Source organism: Carassius gibelio, chromosome A2 (genome assembly GCF_023724105.1).
Source record: "Carassius gibelio isolate Cgi1373 ecotype wild population from Czech Republic chromosome A2, carGib1.2-hapl.c, whole genome shotgun sequence".
Classification (NCBI taxonomy): domain Eukaryota; kingdom Metazoa; phylum Chordata; class Actinopteri; order Cypriniformes; family Cyprinidae; genus Carassius; species Carassius gibelio.
Genome location: NC_068372.1, coordinates 25,209,860 through 25,231,671, shown reverse-complemented (window position 1 = coordinate 25,231,671; position 21,812 = coordinate 25,209,860). Strand labels below are relative to the sequence as shown.

The window sequence follows — 21,812 nt, the reverse complement described above, 5'->3', positions numbered from 1 at the left end:
GAATAAGAATAAGAAAAGAGGTGTAATCGTTGTTTAAAATTACATAAAAAAAAATACAACTTAAGATTTAAAATGTTTCATTTATTTCTGTAGTGTACTTACACAAATCCTTTGATGGCATCATTCCTTCATCAGTGTCTCTGCAGCAGATAAACACATCTGTCCCTGTAACATCCAGACAAGAGTCAGTCTCCTCTGTCATATATCTGTGATATACTGCATTTACATGTTGAGATAATGAGTTCACTTTAATACCGCGTGCTTTATATACATGTTGCTGCTGATTGGACTGCAGTTCTGACACACCCACCAAACAAGAGAAAACGCATCTCAAACCCCGTTGCACACCGGTGCACGCCGTTTCCAGGAAACATGAAGTTCAACCCGGAAAACGGAACAAAACGTTGCGCACCGTTTTGAACTTGAACATGCCCAGTTATTGTCAACCTTTTTCTCTCTCTCCTCTTGACTGTGTGTACTTGACTAACTCTGCTTGTGACTGATTGTAATCACATGAATGGAAAAGAATAAAGACTAGTGAGGATATTTTGTTGGTGTACTGTGAAAACCTTGGCGCGTGATGTCATATCCTGGTCCCGATCGGATGCTCCATTTTGCAGCACGTCCGAACGAATTTCGCATGCTCAGAGTCTGAGACTTTAGGCGGTTGTACGTGTTTCTCTACGCTGTAAAATGGCAGAATCCAGTGTTTCTTTGACTCGGGATGAGTTAAGCTGTTCAATCTGTCTGGGTCTACTAAAGGACCCAGTGACTATACCCTGTGGACACAGTTACTGTATGAGCTGTATTACAGACTGCTGGGATCCGGATGATCAGAAGGGATTCTACAGCTGCCCTCAGTGCAGACAGACCTTCACTCCAAGACCTGTTTTAGGTAAAAACACCATACTGGCTGAAGTGCTGAAAAAACTCCAAGCTGCTCGTCCTGGTCCGTGCTACTCTGGATCTGGAGATGTGGAGTGTGACGTCTGTACTGGGGACAAAAACAAAGCCATCAAGTCTTGTCTGGTGTGTCTGGAATCTTACTGCCAAACTCATTTTGAACGTCATGAAGAATTTCACTCTGGAAAGCGACACAAAATGACTGATGCCACTGGACAACTGCAGGAGATGATCTGTCCTCTACATGATAAACTGCTGGAGATTTTCTGTCGTACTGATCAACAGTGTATATGTTATCTCTGTATGTTGGATAAACACAAAAACCATGAAACTGTATCAGCTGCAGCAGAGAGGACTGAGAAACAGGTACGAACTCAGAATGTATGCTACTTAATGACTTCATAATTGCATATCCCTTTATGTAGTTAAAATATAATTTTTAAAATAGTCCTCACTACGATATCACAAGGCTTTAATTGTTTGTTGCATGCAGTAACATCTGTCAGATTTATGGTTATTTGTTTTTCCTGCAGAGACAATTGGGTGAAATGCAGAGAAAATATCAGGAGAAAATCCAGAAAAGACAGAAGGATATTGAGGAGCTGAAAGAGGCTGTAGAGTCTCACAAGGTGAGTTTTGAGCAGAAGAACAGCTGCTGGCTGCTGAAGAGCTGTTTCAGACTCAGTTAGGACTCTCCTGCAGTCAGTCAGTGAGGAGCCAGTGCTGGAGCTCTTTCAGTCCCACTGAAGTCCACTGTGGGGAACAGACTGTGTGAGGTAGCAGGAAGAGCTGAGTGAATGGACTGATTCTGATTCTTCTCTCTCTGTGTGTCCTGACAGCGCTCTGCACAGACAGCAGTGGAGGACAGTGAGAGGATCTTTACTGAGCTGATCCGCTCCATTGAGAGAAGCCGCTCTGAGGTGACACAGCTGATCAGAGATCAGGAAAAGGCTGAAGTGAGTCGAGCTGAAGGCCAACTGGAGCAAATGAAGCAGGAGATTGAAGATCTGAGGAGGAGAGATGCTGAGCTGGAGCAGCTTTCACACACAGACAATCACATCCATTTCTTCCAGGTAACAGATATCTGACAGACAGGACAGTGGTCTTCAGAAAGGGAAGAGGATGTTGTTCAGAGATTTTTGTTTCTATTAAATGTTTGTGTGTGTTTAGCAGTTTTTTTGTGTCTTTGTATAGAGTTACCAGTCTCTCTCTGTTCCACCTGGATCTACAAACTTACCCAGCATCACTGTCAGTTCTCGTCTCTCTTTTGATGATATTAGTAAATATGTGTTTCATCTAAAAGAGAAACTGGAGAATTTCTGCAGAGAGGAGATAAAAAAGATATCTGGTAGAGGTAAAACACTAACTCATCCTTTTATGAGAAAAATAGTTCATACATACAGTATCATTTAATAATGTAATAATTTGTTATGTAAAAAGCATATCAATATCTGAATGTGATATGGATTTGATATTCTCTCTTTATACGGTATGTGATTTATAATACACATCTGTTTCCATAGTAACATACATCGTGGTCATTCCCACCTCTGAGCCCAAAACCAGGGAGGAGTTCCTTCAATGTAAGTCTTTATGAACAGCTTTTAACCCACTCTATAATAAAACTGCAAAATAAAAAAATACTCCTTAAAAATAAAAAAAATATGAACAAACATCAGTTAATGAATAAAGTTTTTCATTTCACATGAAACTTTATTCAAATCTGTTAACCTTTATTACTGAATCAGTTTTTCTTCTCAAACACAACCAATGTGCAGCATCCATATGAACCATGCAAAGGCAGCTAAAATATGTGTGTGTGTGTGTGTGTGTGTATATACAGGTGCATCTCAGTAAATTAGAATGTCATAGAAAAGTTCCTTTATTTCAGTAGTTCAACTCAAATTGTGAACTTGTGTATTAAATAAATGTGATTGTCATGCGTGTCTCGTCAGTAAAGCCGGTTCTGTGATTAGCAGTAAATGTCCATCACCTGCTTTCAAATGGTGCTACACTTAATATACAGAGTCATAGTTCGCTGACGAGCTATGCAATATCGTGTTCATAACCGCATACGATTCATCTGCGATTATGATGCAGTATTGTGTAGTTTGTCAGCGAACTACGGCTCTGTGTAGTAAGTGCCACTCCATTTGAAAGCAGGTGATGGATATTTAGTTCTAATCACAGAATCAGATTTACTGATGAGACACGCATGGCAATCGCATGCAATTAATTGTGCAGCCCTAATTTTGGCTCACATTTAACAAAAACCCCATCTCAGCAAAATCTCAACAAATTAGAATATTGTGACATGCCAATCAGCTAATCAACACCTGCAAAGGTTTCCTGAGCCTTCAAAATGGTCTCTTGGTTTGGTTCACTAGGCTACACAATTATGGGGAAGATTGCTGATCTGACAGTTGTCCACAAGACAATCATTGATACCCTTCACAAGGAGGGTAAGCCACAAACATTCATTGCCAAAGAAGATGGCTGTTCACAGAGTGCTGTATCCAAGCATGTAAACTGAGAGTTGACTGGAAGGAAAAAGTGTGGAAAAAAAAGATGCACAACCAACCCAAAGAACCGCAGAATTATGAGGATTGTCAAGCAAAATCAATTCAAGAATTTGAGTGAACTACTCAAGGAATGGACTGAGGCTGGGGTCAAGGCATCAAGAGCCACCACACACAGACGTGTCAAGGAATTTGGCTACAGTTGTTGTATTCCTCTTGTTAAGCCACTCCTGAACCACACACAACATCAGAGGTGTCTTACCTGAGCTAAGGAGAAGAAGAACTGGACTGTTGCACAGTGGTCCAAAGTCCTCTTTTCAGACGAGAGCAAGTTGTGTATTTCATTTGGAAACCAAGGTCCTAGAGTCTGGATGAAGGGTGGAGAAGCTCACAGCCCAGAGTAAGTCCAGTGTTAAGTTTCCACAGTCTGTGATGATTTGGGGTGCAATGTCATCTGCTGGGCTTGAGCCATTGTGTTTTTTGAAAACCAAAATCACTGCACTCGTTTACCAGGAAATTATGGAGCACTTCATGCTTCCTTCTGCTGACCAGCTTTTTGAAGATGCTGATTTCATTTTCCAGCAGGATTTGGCACCTGCCCACACTGCCAAAAGCACCAAAATTTGGTTAAATGACCATGGTGTTGGTGTGCTTGACTGGCCAGCAAACTCAACAGACCTGAACCCCAGAGAGAATCTATCGGCTATTGTCAAGAGGAAAATGAGAAACATACAAATGAGCTGAAGGCCAATGTCAAAGATACCTGGGCTTCCAGACCACCTCAGCAGTGTCACAAACTGATCACCTCTATGCCACGCCGAATTGAGGCAGTAATTAAAGCAAAAGGAGCCCCTACCAAGTATTGAGTGCATGTACCATAAATGAACATACTTTCCAGAATGACAACAATTCACTAAAAAAAATTTTTTTTAACTGGTCTTATAAAGTATTCTAATTTGTTGAGATTGTGAATTAGTGGGTTTTTGTTAAATGTCAGCCAAAACCATCACAATTAAAAGAACCAAAGACTTAAACTACTTCAGTCTGTGTGCACTGAATTTATTTTTAATGAATTTATTATTAATTTATTGTTTCACAATTTGAATTGAATTGCTGAAATAAATGAACTTTTCCACGAGATTCTGATTTACTGAGATGCACCTGTGTGTGTGTGTGTGTGTGTGTGTATAATAAAATATAATATAATATAATCTCTACTCTACAGCTAAAGAGAGACTGACAGTTCATAAACTCAATTTTATCTAATCTTAAACAGTTTTACAGTCCATAAAAAGCTAAGCCAAACTTAAGTGTTATTTTTATGATTGAAATTGGCTGAATTTCATGTGAATTACATGCTATATCTCCATTTAGATTCTCATCAAATCACTCTGGATTTAAACACCGTTTTGCCGAAACCGAATGTACACGATCCAATCCAAGATGGCAGCATGTATGACAGCACGAGCATTTCTTTAGAGACAATATTGGATATTTGAGTGAAGTTTTAGTTTAATGCTTGAATGTTGAGAAAAACTAAGATTATGCTTTACTCAAAATCTAAGAAGTCTTTGGACAGTTTACAAAGTATTTTTACTATACATGGTGAGCAGATCGAACAAGTTAAATTGTATAGATATCTGGGTATATTAATTGATGATCAGCTTTCTTTTTAGTTGCACATTGATAAACTGGTACAAAAGCTCAAATTAAAAATAGGATTTTATTTTAGAAACAAAGCCTGTTTTTCTTGGAAAACTAGAAGAAGATTAGTTGCTGCCACTTTCCTCCCTGCACTTGATTATGGTGATTTGCTTTATAGAAATGCACCTGATAAATGTTTGTCTTTGTTGGATACTGTCTACCATAATGCATTAAGATTTGTGACTGGATGTAAGGCATCAGTACATCATTGTACTTTGTACAAAATGACAAACTGGCCCTCATTGTCAGTGAGGAGGCATATACATTGGTTTATTTTTATTTATAAGTCTATGCTGGATATGCTTCCATCTTATCTTTGCTCCTATATGTCACGTAATGTTGGTTCTTATAATTTACGTTCTGGTAATATGTACTTGTTATCTGTACCTACAGTTCGTACAGAGCTTGGTAAGAAGGCTTTTAGTTATGGAGCCCCGTCCACTTGGAACACATTACAGTCTGAATTGCAATTGCGAACTCTGATTTCTATTGGTGAATTTAAGCAACGCATGAAAGTCTTGGAAATAGATGCCATCAATTGTTGTCACTGTTTTTAAAATAATCAAATTGTTTTAAACCTATGGTTAAATTGTACTTTTAAGTAGTCGGATGATGATGTTGTTTGTTTATGTATCTGAGGATATTGTTTAAATGTCTCTTGTTGTTGGCCAGGTCTCTCTTGAAAAAGAGGTTTTAAATCTCAATGAGATCATCTGGTTAAAAAAAGGTTAAATAAAAAAAAAGAATCTCTGTCTGTCAGAGGAGAACAGAGTGATTGAATACACTCGTGAAGAACAGCTGTATCCTGATCATCCAGACAGATTTGACGGTTTTCCTCAGGTGTTGTGTAGAGAGAGTGTGTGTGGACGCTGTTACTGGGAGGTTGAGTGGAGTGGTTGGGTGGGTATATCAGTGTCATATAAGAACATCAGCAGGAAGGGATGGGTAAAGGAGTGTGAGTTTGGTTGTAATGATCAGTCCTGGAGTTTGTACTGCTCTGACTCCAGCTGGTCGATCTGGCACAATAACGGATTGACTAAACTCCCTGAAGTGTCCAGCTCCTCTAGAATAGGAGTGTATGTGGATCACAGTGCAGGAACTCTGTCCTTCTACAGCATCTCTGACACAATGACCCTCATCCACAGAGTCCAGACCACATTCACTCAGCCTCTCTATGCTGGGTTTGAGTTCAGTTCATTATGTAAAAGTGTAGCAAATGTTAAACTATGTAAGCTATAAATAAGATACAACCTCATTTCATATAAATTGCTTATTAACAGTTTAAGCTTGATGATAATTCAGCAACTTGGATACTGAAGTCTTTTACTTTCTAATAAACAAATCAACACTGATCATCTCATTAAAAAAAAGCTTACTGAAAAATATCTTATATGATCTAACAATGACTGGTGAGTATAAAAATAAAAATGAATACTAAAATTGGCTTGGACAATACAGATAGAGAATAGAATACACACTGTGTTCTAGTCTTCAGAGGCTGATTCAATTTCACATTCAACAACCCACTTTGTACATTGTTATAAAACAGGTTTTATAAAAATCAATTGGACTAAGTTGAAGTGAATAATACCCAGCTGTATCACCCTGCAGGTTTTTAGGTTTCACACATGAATGTTCTTATACTATATGTGTTTTAGTAAAATGTATGTATATTTGATCTAGAGACAATTTCTGTAAGTTTTGCAACAGATATATATATCTTATTGGTCTAGCTACTTTTTTGATCAGTATTAGTAAGTCAAAATATATTTTGCTTGATTAGATTTAATTAGGAGTCATAAAACCTCCCTGTATTTTGTTTATTTTCACATTGTGATTATGTGTTTCTGCTGATGTATTCTATTTTACTACAAAATCTCAGTAACACTGGGTACAGTTCACCCAATAAACATCCCTACTAGGGCAACTATCTCAAGTCTCTCATTCTTGTCTATATTTTTGGAGTGATTTTCTACTTCCTTTTTTTTTTTTTTTGGTGTATGAAAAAACATTTAATATTTACTTCTTATTTAGATGTGTAACATTTGAACTAGAGAGAGACCCTTGAAACAACTCACTGTTAAATGAGTGTCTAATAATTCCTCTTTGAAATGAAACCGCTTGATATAAGTAATAAAGTCGTTTAATCGGTTAATATCTTTCTCATGTTCGAATAAATCAATCAAGTCCATGCTGCTAATACCAAGCTTTATGGGAAAGAGAATCCCAGTAACATTTTCTTTGTTACAGCAATTCTCCTGTCTTTAAATTTAACAAATTTTATAAGTGAATAATGAGGTCCACTTTTACAGTATTTTTGTTGTTTTGGAGCATGACATTCGCTATAATCCAGATATCTGTCCAGAAAAAAAGAAAGTATTTTATGCAGCTAGAAGAAAGTCAGTCACATTGGTTTGGAGCAACACCAGAGTGAGTAAATCATGTCTGACAGGGTCGATGTGTGGTTGTGTTGACGAGAATTTAGATTCTAGTGTATATTTTTTAAATAATGCAGTGGTCCTTGAATGTTTTTTTTTTTTTTTTGCAGAGGCTGATGTGTACAGTAATATTTATCATTTAACTAATAACATATTTCAGCAAGTTTGATATATAAGATTATTATTATAAATTAATAATAATATTGATAATCAGTGCTGCAGCAATCTCACTAATCAGCAACACAACAGATCTGAATTATGCACATTAATGGGTAAATCAGTTAAAACAGGTTAAAATAAAATAAAACTCAAAGCTTTCCTTGCCTCTTCTGATGGACGGACACTGATGGATTTGGTTTCATGTGTTGATATTGGCTGTGACCCTAAAGAATGATGAGCATTTTGTATTGTATTGTATTACATTGTTGAGCACTAAAATGGCAGAATCTAGTATTTATTTGGTTCAAAATCAGTTTGTCTGTCCAATCTTTCTGGATGAAGGATCCAGTGACTATACCCTGTGGACACAGTTACCGTATGAGCTGTATTACAGACTGCTGGGATCAGGATGATCAGAAGGGAGTCTACAGCTGCCCTCAGTGCAGACAGACCTTCACTCACCTGTTTTAGGTGAAAACACCATATTGGCTGAAGTAGTGGAGATGTGGAGTGTGACATCTGTACTGGGAACAAAAACAAAGCCATCAAATCCTGTCTGACAAATTAGAATCATTGAACGGGATTTCAATGAAGAATTTCACTCTGGAAAGCGTCATAAAGTGATGGACGCCACTGGTCGACTACAGGAGATTATCTGCCCTCTACATGATAAACCGCTGGAATTTTTTTGTCATACTGACCAGCACTGTGTATGCTATCTGTGTACAATTGATTTGCACAAAAACCACAAGACTGTATATGCTGTAGCTGAGTGGACAGAGAAACAAGTATGAACTGAAAGACACTACTAGTGCTTGTACTAAATAAAAATATTTATGGTTCTATAAAAATTGGAATCGACAGCCAATTCTGAAAAATTATGTAATCAATACATCAAAATCAATACATTTCTTTGACTGTTATTGTTCACCCTGACCGCTAGGTGGCAGAGATGCTACGTGAATATAAACTGAGCAACAGGAGCGTTTTGTTGATGAAAATGTTCAATAAACTTGTTGTTCAGTCGTGTGTCGAGATTACACCGTGCTAGTGAAGATTAGGACTGTTATTTTCGAGATAAATACTGAATGATTTTCTGATTCTGGCGATTTGCTCGACTGGAACGTTTCAAAGGATAGGCCTGGAAACACAAGCACGAGCCTCGGACTGCAGCGTGCCCGTTTCTATAGCAACGCATAACACACTTGCGCGAGCAAGTCATGGTCCGCAGTAAGTGCTTTATTATTAACAAATACATTTTTATTTATTCCTATAATAAAATAGTTATTGTATTATATGCCTCTTTAAACAAAGGATTCTTCCCAAATAAAGTTAAATGTTTTTTTTTTATTTTCTTTTTCTTGCGGTTTAGCTGTTGGTAAACTAATCCTGTCTTTCTTCGTTTTCTGATCAGTCAGCGAGGATCTGATCCGCCGCAGAGCAGAGCACAATAATGGGGAGATCTTCTCCCTGGAGGAGGTTTCCCTCCATCAGCAGGACATCGAGAGGATCGAGCTTATCGACAAATGGTGCAGAGACCTCAAAATCCTCTACTTACAGAACAACCTCATCCCAAAGATAGGTAACGTTAGGCAAAGTTTCCTGTAGGCTACATATCAGTGGAAACACAACAACTAAATACATGGCTATATGCTTTTAACTTTGTTTATGCAGAAAATGTGAGCAGACTAAAGAAGCTGGAGTATCTAAATCTGGCGCTGAACAACATAGAAGTCATCGAGAATTTAGAAGGTGACTTTCATAAATAGTTATGTATATATATATATATATATATATATATATATATATATATATATATATATATATATATATGTGTGTGTGTGTGTGTGTCTGTGTGTGTGTGTGTGTGTGTGTATAATTTACCCTCTGAATTTGGTGATTTTTAGAATCAATTTAGATGTAGAATGTAGATTATTGTGCATTTGTTTTTTAAAAACATGTCTATGTTGTTTTTAGTAGGTTTTGTTTCAGTTATTTTAGTACATCAAATTAAATGAAAATGAGAGTTGTTTCCTTGGCAATTTTTTGTTTGTTTGTTTTTTTATATTTTATGTCAAGTAACAAAATAGTTTTTTATTTATTTTATATATATATATATATATAATATATATATATATATATATATATGATTTTAAATCAGAACCATTTAACTTACTTTTAACCAACTACTCCCAACATTGTTTTTAGCGTATATGCAGTTCTTCTCAGATTCACATGAGTGTCCTAGCAGACCAACCACAAGTGTAGTTTATCATATGAATTATGCATATTCAATTCAATTCTGACAGCCGGAACATGTTCAAATGCTTAATTTTAACAGTATATGTGTTCATCATTTGAAAATTAACAGCTTGAAGAGTGTGGTGTATTATATCTATTTTGTTGCATATATACTGTTTACATGCATATTACAGCTCAATTTAGGCTTGATTTTTGTGTAAATTAGTTCATATGTATGCATGTAACTCTGATTTATGGGTGTATTTGTTTGTAGGCTGTGAGAGTTTACAGAAACTAGACCTGACGGTGAATTTTGTGGGTAAGCTGAGCAGTGTGGAGTCTCTGAAGCAGAACGTTCATCTCAGAGAACTCTACCTGGTGGGAAACCCCTGTACTGAATTTCAAGGATACAGACAATATGTGGTGGCATGTCTGCCTCAACTACAGGTACTGCACTGAGACAGACATATACAGAGACATTTTAAGCTTTGCGCTATTTATGAATGACTGTATTTTTTGCTTTGCAGTGGTTAGATGGGAAAGAAATCAGACGAGGTGAGCGTATTCAGGCCCTGCAGGAACTGGATGCAGTGAGGAGACTTGTTTTTGAGCAGGAGGCAGAGTATTTAGAGAAAAGAGAGGAACAGAAAAAGAGTGGTTTGAAAGAGACAACCGAAAAGCAGGATGATCCTCAGATAAACCAGTGAGTGTCTGTAAGGTAGCGGACTTTGAATAACTGAATTAGGAGAGCTAAAAGACAATTTGGTTTGTATTAGATAAACTTTAACAGATTTAACAGAAATTTACCTTTTTAGAAATTAAAGTAAACTTATTGAAGTCTGTATAATTCACACAGTAGAAAGTACACACAGGTTGTGCACCGATTCACCCCAAAACTCTCTTTTCTTGAAAAGTTACATTCACAGAAAATTCCTCATAATATAAGTTATTTTCAAGAAATTTGAATATGAACTTGCTTTGGTGTTTTGCGTAAAAAAGAGAGTTATCTGCTTTGAGCCAGAACTGTGAATTTCTAACTTTGATGAGCCTTAACCGTGATGATTATTTTACACAGTTTGCTCTCTGAAAACCAAAATGGGACCCATCAGAATAGAGGAACAAGCTCCAAGGTTTCCAATGAGGATAAAGAGAAAGAGTTCTGGGAAAAGCCTTGCTCATTCACACCAGAATCCAGACTAGAGGCCCATCGCCATCTGGAGGACAAGAGGAGGGCCAAAGAGAAAGAGAGGTACTTGCTTATTCAGAAAAAGAGGACTGAAATCCCTGTAGTGCTATCTATGTCTAAATATCACTGTGATGCCCATTTCTATGAGATAAAGACAAATGAAACAATGTTTCGTAATGCAGTCAATTCTGTGTTTCTACAGAGAGAAGCCCAAAACCAAAACCACTAGAACTCTGATTACTGCAGATGGACGAGTGCTGAATATCAATGAGCCCAAGTACACACACAAAAACACACAAACACAATACTACTGTCAGTACTGTCCATTTTGCAGATTATTCTAGCCAAGGACTGAAACATTTTCTTTTGCTTGCTGCTTATTTTCTTAAACAAATTCTAAGACACAATTCCGTCCCTTATGAACATGACTTTGTGTTGTGGTGGACAGACCCCGTCTACAAATTGTGTAGCAGTCAGTCAGACTAAAGCCAGCTCTCACCATTTTAAAGTGACAAGCCCAGAATCCACAATCCAGAAGGAAAAATGGAAAATCCAAATATATCCAAAATGCATGTCCAAAAACAGGCATGAGGATAAAATTCAGTGAGGCAAAGCAAACAAATGGACTTATCCAAAAAAGTTACAACACTGTCACTGGAGCAGTCCTCTAAGATACAGAAATTAGAAGGTATATATCTGTACCCCATTTATCCCTGAATGGTACATCTTAGTACTTAATTAAGGTACATATTAGTTTACTTTAAGAGTACATGTTAGTACCTAAAGTGTACATATTCATATCTTTTGAGGGGGTACCACCCCAGTGACAGCTGTACCTTTTTTTTCTGAGAGAGTGGGCAGAATAATGTGCAAAGTGGACCAGAATTTATGCCAACAGCCAAACGTCTGGCTGAATGAGACTAGTGCTAACAAGACATAAAAGCACAAGTGATAACTTGAGTCTATTTATAGTGAGAAACAGGAAATCAACATCAGGTAAGATGGCTAAACTAGGACACAGGAGAGATACAGTAAATATCATGCATCAACAGTGCCTCACTCCAACCAGAGATACACATGAGCTCACATACTGTACATTACTTATAATATTTATTTCATGTGATCTCTACCTCCAAGGTTGGACTTCAGTCTCACTGAGGATGAGAACAACTGCATGCATTTGGAAATACATGTTTACAGGTAGAGACACACTCATTCACTCACTCCAGCTGGCTTTTGTCCTGCACAATGATCAGCACAAAATGATAAAATCATGATATAGCACTATACTTCCTTTCTTTCTTTGAGAAAACTTTGAGTGTATTTTGGTGTCATTTAGTAACTTTTCTTCTAACACCATCCACTCTCACATTGGTCCCTTCTGTGCAATAGGCATATGGACACCTCACTGCTGGATGTGGATGTTCAGCCAACATACGTGAGAGTGACCGTCAAAGGAAAGGTATACTATACATCCCTCTGTCTCTCTCTTTCCATCTCTTTCTCTCTCTCATCTGATGAGTTTGACCTTTAAAGCTGATTACCCAGCAGTAAATCTACACTCTTTATGCTGCCTCATTTCCTCACAAATCTGCCGCAGACCAACACAAGTAACGGTTCTGACTTCACAACACCACAGATGTTTGTGCGTGTGTGTGTGTGTGTGTTTGTGTGCGACTGATCTCGGTATTGATGTATATGAGTTTATGACTGGTGATACTGTAGTAGATCACTTTTACAGTGACAAGTGCTTGAAAGCCCACATAAATAAAAGTGTGTGTGTGGTGTGGTGTGTGTGTGTGTGTGTGTGTGTGCAGGTGTTCCAGCTGGTTTTGCCTGCCGAAGTGAAGCCTGACAGCAGCACAGCACAGAGATCCCAAACCACCGGCCACCTGCTCCTCATCCTGCCTCTGGTACAGCTCAGTACACCTGAAACACACCTTTCAAACACCCTCCTGATGTCTTTGAACATAGTTTCCATCCCAGTTTGTGCTGAATGAACATAACCTTACCAAAGATAATATCTGTTAAAATCATTCCCTTCAATATAATCCCAGAATTGTGCCAAAATGTAGTTAACTGATGTGAAGTACTTTTTGAAAGTTGACGTTCCCTGCAGTCTAACATTCTGTGCTTCACCTAAAATTATTTTTTTCATTTATTTGATTTTTTTTTTATGTATAGGCTTTTGTGATCTGATATTAATAATGCTGCAATGAAACTTGTACATTAACAAAATATTGTACAAGTTTACTGAAGTCAAAAATACGATTGAAAATTATGCTAAATGTGAAAGAAATGGTGGGGATTTTCAACACTTTTTTTCCTTTACTTTTATGTAAGCTACTGTTCAAAAGATTTTTTTATCTGTTTTAATATATTTAATATTTCAATATATTTAATTTATGTAATTTGTATTTTCAATTGAATGTATCCTTGCTGAATAATAGTATTAAATTCTTTAAAAAAATTACAACAACATATATAAATAAAAAAAGTATATATCTTACTGACTCCAAACTTTAGAATTGTAAAAAAAAAATTTCAATTTTTAACCTAATATCTTAAAAACATTGTTTATAGTAAGTTACCAAGTGTAGTGAAACTGGAATGGAAATCTAACAAACTGATGTATTAACATGCTGTTGGCTAACAGCTTTCAGAAAGTGTAGTTGAATGATCAGTTAATTTGCAAGTTTTTTTTAAGGATAACTTTATGTATGCATATCTAGACTGTATAAAACCTCTTCTTAAAACCCATTCTGGTATTATTTTTTTGTCCTAGGCACATGGAGAGATAAAACCAAAGAAACCCATTGCCAGGCCAAGCAGTGTCACCAGTAAGCAAAATATCAAGAAAGCGACCAGGTAATTCAGTAGCAGTTCAGCTGCATGTCAATGTGAACATGTGTGTTCTTGTCTTAATAGTGTGATTGTGGTTTTGCTACCACACCAGACAACAAAAAGTGTCCTTGGTCTGGAATAGTTTTTATTCATGGTCAACGTATCAAATATAAAATCCTAAAACAGAATTCTGCTAAATACCTTTTGTATTCCAAGAAAACAAAGAAAAATCTGGCATTCAAATGACATGAGGGTAAGAGGGTGACAGTATTTTAATTTCTGGGTGAACAAACCATTTAAGATGACAAGAATCAAAGTTGCGACCTTGACTAAAACACTTAACTGTAGGTTGCTCCAGGGACGCTGAACTTCTAATTAGGGTAGAGGTGGCTTTGGAGCTATTTTTACTAAATTATTAAATTGCAATATATACACACATACACGCTTATCTGCTTTATAATTGATCTCTCTTTATAGTCCTCTCTCCCGTTCTCTCGTCTTCTCTGCAGTTTACAGCCGGAGGTCTTGTGCGGTCACTTTCACACTGTACAATATCCCTTGTGTGTGTGCAGGCACCTCTAATGGGTCTTAATGCATGTTTGCATTAACCCGTGTGACTGTGGAATTAGTTTGTTGTCCATTTTGGGACCGTGTGTCTGCGTGAGTCCTTCAGTCGGTTTATCAGCATAGTAAGTGAACACTGGGGTATAACATTAAAGACCTAATAAAAATGCAAATAAGATGCAAATAGAACAGTTACTTTTATTTCACTCACAAACACGCACTCTTCTGCCCTGACTTCATCCTGATGGATGACATCATCTCAACCTGATTACTCCTGACATGCTTGGAGGACAGATGCTCTTGCTTTTATGTTATTTACCGAGACCCTCAGGTAACACACACAAACACTCTAACGCACCTGTGTTCCTGCCCCTGACGAAATCATTGCACTTTCTGTAAATCATCTGTGTGTGTGATAATGTACCCGCTGATTTGCTCGGAAAGTACAATATAATTGCACGCTATCAGTAATTCAGAGTCCAATCAGGTTTCAGCTACCACACTAATTACATTTTTAGTGATTCATTCTTAAAGCATGCGAGAGACAGAAGTGGAGATAAAAAGAGTGACTCTTATACTGTACTATAAATACATGATATGTATTATAAGTGATATATATATTGATATATTGTGTAGTCAAAGAGCTCACCAGAGATTGTTAGACTACTGTCCTAGCAAAAATAAAGCCCTGCTGTGTGTTGAAGTCACAAGCCTTTTGGTGTGAGTCTTCAGGCTGTCAGGACTGATTTATCTGCTATCATGATGGATGGGGTTGGCCATCATACTTGGATTTGTGTTTCTATGTAAGAGGCAGAAAGCTGCAGCACTGTTCTGTTGGGGAGGCCTGTGGTAAACATGATGATGGTGGGGAATAGTAGTGTATTAATGGACATTTATCAGCTTGCCTCACTGCTTAGTGCTTGTCAAGTAACGAACAAACATGGTTTCCGTACACTTTTGCTTTCTTAATCTGCACAGCCGTTCCATAATGATCCATTAAATGAATTAATTAGGGTGCATATGTGATTAACTACTACTTTGTGATGTTGTACTGTAATGTATGCTATAGGAGAATAGCTTATTTAGGTAACAGATTAGGTAACAGTGTTCTATGGTGTGAGGTTGGATCACAGTAAGTGATCATTAAATGTCAAATCAGCCCTTTTCTTTTCTTCTTAAATGACTTTTTTGTAATTTTGATAATCCTCTCTTGCTAAGTGATTGCATTCTATGGCAGTTAACAGTTTACTTCCTGTCCCCATTGCTGTTCCATCAGCATCTGTTTCTTGAAGTCTCTGTTACTTCCAGGACAGCTTAATGCAGTTACACATTTGGGGTTAAATGTTTAGTTCAATGGTTCTTAACCTCGCACTGTACTCCCACTGTCCAATACAATATTCAATGGATTCCTATATGTTAGCATAACTATAGCTAAGATATTCACACTAATATTATTATGAACAGAAACTTGGATTGTATATATGTGTAAATTAACCACAATTCAATTTGTGAGCATAAAAAACATTGTTCGGTTTCCAATATTATTAAAAATATCTTCTTGTGTTGCTTAAAATGATGAAAGTCATATTAGTCTCTTAAGTATTTTTTTTTCCTTCATAATAAGGTACACAGATGAATCAAGCACAGTAAGAACTAGGACATTTATTCAGAAAGTGAATAGGGTCAAATGTGTCTTATAGTGTGCGTCTTTGTGGTGGATGTGATTTAGCAAAGAGTAGGTGGGAGAAACCGACTTTGATTTTTGCAGAGATTGTGCTGACTGAACAGTTAGTCTAGAGTTATAGACTAATAAATTGTTAAAACGCAATAAAACAGCAATCTCAGTCAGATCTGTCTCTCTGCAGGGCAGCGGCAGGGCGTGAATTACTGGAGGTGGATCCCGGTCTGGCTCAGAGTCTGGCCAACATTGTTCCCAAAGGAAAGGAGTCTTCCCACAAGCCCCTGCAGCTATTGCAGCCTCACCAGCGCTGTGGTGTTGAGGAAAGGCCTGTGTCAAAGGACTTCGTGGATGATCCAGAAGTGCCTCCACTTATGTGAGCGAGAAAGAGAGAGAGAATATGCTATTACATGAGACAGCAAGAGAGCATAAGCCTAATCACACTCTCTGCTGAGCTCGTGGAAGTGTGTGTGTGAGATATATTTAGTTCTATTCATTAGACATGCAGTTAAACAGATGAGTAATTTTCAGTCTCATTAAAGCTTGCTGAATATTTCACTGCTACACATTCTTAACTTTCAGTGTGTTCTTGTACTCTTGATGTGCAGCATAAATTATTTTCTCCATCCATCTGAAATAATTGTATTCATGATTGTAATATGTGTAAAAGTTATTGCTATATATGTACTCTTTTTGTTGTTTTTTTGTTTCCATCAAAACCAGCTTGTGATGTTTCTGGCCTCTGACCTACTATTTTAAATGATCATTTGTTTGTAGTAGTCATAGCAATAAAGACTATGTCTAAAATAATTTTCCATACAATGTCACCTTTATTTTTATAGTGCTTGATGCAATACGTATTGTTTCAAAGAAGCTTCACAAGTGATATTAAGATGCAAAACACGCAATTTTAACGGTGCTTCAAATATGAGACTTTTTTTTTTTTTATGTTGCAAAATTCATTAATTATTAAACAAAATTCAGAAATAAGGCAGCTCATCAAAATACAATATTGTGATCATCCAGCTCATTTCAGTTTCATACCAATGAGTTTCTTTTGGAAATTAAACTGCCAACGCTGACTGAGTCTTTAGCTTGTAAAAATTCTGAGGTGACAAACAGCTTCAATGCCACTGTAGACAGCCTTACATGTATTGTCACCTGCTGGTGCATGGCATAACTACATAATTTTGAGTCCAAAAAAATATCCTGCACCTTTAAATGCCACTTATTACTGTATTTAAGTATTAAATGTATTAGATGCTTTTACATTGTTACAAAAATGTTTAATGTCAAATAAATGCTGTTTTTTTTTCATTATTTATTTGAATTATTTCTGAAAGATCATGTGACACTGTCATATCACCAATTTTGGTTGTCTAAAAACAAGGGGTGGCTCAACTTCCCCACAGGCTCAAATCAACCCACTCTCCCCTATTGCTGTTTTTACTTTATTTTTTATCAAATTATTTTTTATCAAATAAATGCAGACTTGGAACCGTAAGTGTACTTCATTTGTAATTTGATTCTGGTCACTTGCATGTGCTTAATGATTATTATTCAAGATCTGTGTTTATGTTTGTTTAAGTTGATTAATAGTCCAGGATTTCTAATCATAGGATTAGAGTCAGTTTGTTGTGCTGCTTTTTTCCTTATATGTGTTGGAGGAATGTGTGGATATGTGTTGGAGATGAAGGAAAATGCTGTTGTGTGTGTGTGTGTGTGTGTGTTAAAGAGGTCAGATGTGTACATAACTGCCAACGGATGAGCTCATTTCTCTGCAGTATTTCTATTTTCAGGAAAGCAAGAAGATATACTCACCCTATAGTTCACACTCCTTACAGCTCGCATGCAAACACACACACACACACACAACAAAGATCAAACACATCACAGTATATGCACATTCTTTACAGCTCACACTCGGGGTCAGCAGGTACACAGCTTATCTCAGTGTTTGAATGTTATTCTTCAGTATTGTGTCTGTCCTTTCCCCTGCTGCTCTGTGTGTGTATGAGTGAATTTTCGGTATGTGCAGATGGACTGTGCAGGTTTAATTTCCACCTTTATTAAAACTCATGTCAGCATATGAGTGATTTACATTGCTGCTGACATTTAAACAGCTCTTTGCTGTGCTGGACTAAATATTATGAAACCCATCTTAAAGACGCTTCAGAGAATAGAGTCATCAAAGAGCATCATTTAGAGTTTTTAATTAATGACTTTCAGGCTAACTAGATTCTAAAAAATATATACATTGGGGGCCAATAGTCTTGGCTTATATTTTGATTTTCTTGTGTAACACAACATTTTTATTCATGAATTATATTATCATCATAAAAAAATTGAGTGAAAAGTTTAACTGAAAAATGTAGATGAATGTCTAAGTAGTGTGCATCAAGCTGCATTGAACTCCACACGTTTATGTAAAACTTGATGATGATATCCATGTTGTAACAATGTCATGATTTGAAATGATCCAGAGAGCTTCTTGTGTTTCAATGGAAACAAGAACAACTAACAAGAACAAAAATGTGATTATTTAGTGAGTTTGAAATGAGTCATAATTACTCTTCAGATTTATTTATTTATTTATTTATTTGCTTTTATTCGGCAAGTGCATTTATACATTAAACATTTATAATATTACAAAATGCTTAAAAATGTTATATAAATGATGTTCTTCTGAACTTTCTATTCATCAAAACATTCTGAAAAAAATGTATCATGGTGTCATGTTGGGTTTGGGGTTTTCTTTCATGTTCATGTTTTCAAGACTTTTATTTTGTAGTTTAGTCATGGTTATGTTTCCTGGTTTGTCATGTGATTCCCTTGCATGGAGTTCATGGTCCTGTTTAAGTTCGTGATTATTTCATGCACCAAGTCATGTTCTGTTAAGTTTGTTTATTTGAAATAACTTGGGTTCACTTGGGTTTATCAAGCTCGCCTTCAGTGGACATTTATTACAGAAAGCTAGACTTTGAATATGAACCCAGCAGTTCTCCTCCTGTGCCTGCCAAGCCAAGGATCCACCTTAGAGCTTGGTCAAGCCTCACTTGTCAAAATCACTTTTTAAAATATATTAATATATATATTTTTTATAATTTCACTATATTTCTGTTTTTGCTGTATTTTCAAATAAATGCAAAAAATATTTTTTATTATTTGTACATTTTTAACTACAGCGTGAATTCCATATTTTCAGTGTATACTGTATTTTGGAATCCTGTTCGATAAACGTTCAGAGTTTGAAAAGTTTCAAAAGGTTTGTGAAAAGCGTTGTGAAAATTTAGTCAATGGGTTTAAATATAAGTTTACTGCACTTCATGTGCTTTTCGCATATGCTGCAAGTGTATTGCACTTCATGTGCTTTTTACATTAGGAACTGCATACCAAAAATGAATTGTGCTCCAGATGTGTGTGTTCACATTAGGACGTATTGTCCTAATGTATCCAATTTGAATTTTAGGTTTTTGAAACTGTTGCAAATGAAAACATTTTTATTTAATGCAGCAGCTGGACATAGACTGAATTATTAAACCCCTCAGTCACCCTGACAAAGATGCTCTCTTTTCTTTTGCTCCCCACAGTCTCTTCATCTCCCCTGGCTCTGCTGTTCCTCCAATCTCTGACAAGGAGAAGGTGGTGTCTGCTTTGACTTTCCAAGAGACTAACTCAACAGTCAGGTCATTTTTGATGTTACTTCACTTTTATTGATCGGCCTGTCTTTTTCATCCTCACTTTGCTCGTTCTCTCTCCCCCCATTTCTTTCTGTAGCTTTAGGATCCTGCTTTCATGAGGGAAGTGTATGTCAGACGGTGGTGGCACAGGCTCTGAACTATGGCTGCTCTCTATCCTTCTGAGGTTATCAGTATCACTCCTAGCTGCTTGACGTCATAAGCACTTAAATTTATGGCTAATGAATCATGAAGATTTATAGCCGTAATCTTAGGCTGTGTTCCCAGAAAGAGGAATTAAGAAAGCCTGCATACTTCAACTGCTTTATCCCAAAAGAGAATTCTGGATTTGAAATGACAGAGGTGACTGGATAAGCAGAAAGACAAAGAGATTCATGATTGTGCTTTGATTTACAGGTATGTTCCCATAATGCACTGCAGTACTGGGGTCACCTTAGAGTATCCCATAAAGCAATCTATTTAAACAGAGCTTTCTGGATTTTGAGTTTAACAAGGTGAATTTACAGCTTTGTGGACAGATGGGATTTTTTTAGATCTCTGTTCTTGTGTGTGTGTGCGTGTGTGTGTGTGTGTGTATTTCAGCAGCCATCTTGACTAGTCCTGTAAAAGCAGTCTAGATACTCCCACTGCACAAGAGATTAAAAAAATGCCAACATAGATGTAAAAAACTCCCCTAAATGATATAAATCAAATTCTCAACATGTTGTTGTATGCACTCAATGGAAAAGAATCAACCTTAGTTAAGACAGCACGTGCACTGTAAAAACCCCAGTGTGTGCTGAATATTCTCATTTGCTCTGATGTGAGATTTGAAAACTAAGAAACTTAATTCTCAGAGAGAGTGTAAATCTCATTAATGATAAATGAAATCCTGAGGACTGCCTCACAGTGGGATTCTCAGTTTCAGTTTCACTTTAGAGAGCTTTATTGCAGTGTTTTCCTACCTTTTTGGTCTTTTGTACCTCCACATCCCCATTAGTAAGGTTCACATACTCCAACACCAAACCAGAAATGTAGGAATGTATCCATATATAATATTATGCTGAACATAATTTTGCATTATCATATATATATTTGAACCTTACTAATGGGGATGCATAATATATATATAATACTTACAATTTTTGTAGATTTGTATAGAATGCTTAGTGCATGACACTTCAATATGTTGGTATTAATCTCAGCTTATATTTAAGTTAAATCCATAAAACTAATTACTATTATTATTACAACGTATGCCTTGGTATTTTTTATATTGTGTATGGTTATGTATATTGTGTAAAAAAGGAAAAAAGAAAAAGCCATTCAACCAGACTTAAGATCAATTATGTTTTAGTCAAATCTAAGTCTTCTAATACATTTTAATTAAAAAAGTCTGGACTACTTCCTCCAACAATTACATGGTAACAGATTTGTAATCTATACCCTCTATGTGATTTAACTTTCATCTTGGTACTCTATGTAGCCATTTATGTCAGTTAAAATTTCATAAGGCTTGTTTTTTGTTTGTTTGTTTCAGTTTTTCATATAAAAACAAAACAAATAAACAAAAAAAAGTTATTGAAGAGAGCCGTAAGTAATAAAAATTTACTATTATGGAAAATAACCACTCTTAACATTTTTCCATTAACATGCACATTTTTATTTATGTTTTTCCCCCCTGGAATTAGGAGTAACAAAGTCTCCACTGGCACAGAATCTCAATGAATGCAATAGATCATCTAGGTATTGTTTGCCTACTGTTTTATAAATAATGCATATTTGGACACCCATTTGACCTTCTGCTTTTTGCATAATTTAAAGCAGAGACTAAAACATTCTATCACTAACACACCTAAATTTTGTCATCTGTTCATTTGTAGATCCTCCTAGATCTGA

At 36.5% G+C, this 21,812-nt stretch overlaps 1 protein-coding gene and 2 pseudogenes across 1 annotated transcript; all 3 read left to right on the top strand.

Moving 5' to 3' along the window:
* The first annotated feature begins 281 nt into the window (after positions 1-281).
* LOC127934641 (tripartite motif-containing protein 16-like) lies at positions 282-7,062 on the top strand (annotated as a pseudogene).
* A 130-nt stretch (positions 7,063-7,192) lies between these two features.
* LOC127934636 (tripartite motif-containing protein 29-like) lies at positions 7,193-8,517 on the top strand (annotated as a pseudogene).
* A 108-nt stretch (positions 8,518-8,625) lies between these two features.
* On the top strand, positions 8,626-17,709 carry LOC127934614 (dynein axonemal assembly factor 11-like). The gene is made up of 12 exons (XM_052532111.1): positions 8,626-8,953; positions 9,138-9,305; positions 9,398-9,475; positions 10,239-10,411; positions 10,492-10,667; positions 11,040-11,213; positions 11,353-11,427; positions 12,288-12,350; positions 12,543-12,612; positions 12,968-13,063; positions 13,936-14,018; positions 16,424-17,709. The coding sequence occupies exons 1-12, from the start codon at positions 8,944-8,946 to the stop codon at positions 16,614-16,616; spliced, it is 1,359 nt and encodes a 452-aa protein (XP_052388071.1). The 5' UTR covers positions 8,626-8,943; the 3' UTR covers positions 16,617-17,709.
* Positions 17,710-21,812: the final 4,103 nt, after the last annotated feature.

What these genes read in the sequence shown, in the direction of transcription:
- LOC127934614 (XM_052532111.1), top strand. An exon ending in GAGTGACCGTCAAAGGAAAG is followed by an intron (nt 12,613 to 12,967) that starts GTATACTATACA and finishes GTGTGTGTGCAG; the next exon opens with GTGTTCCAGCTGGTTTTGCC. An exon ending in TGCTCCTCATCCTGCCTCTG is followed by an intron (nt 13,064 to 13,935) that starts GTACAGCTCAGT and finishes TTTTTGTCCTAG; the next exon opens with GCACATGGAGAGATAAAACC.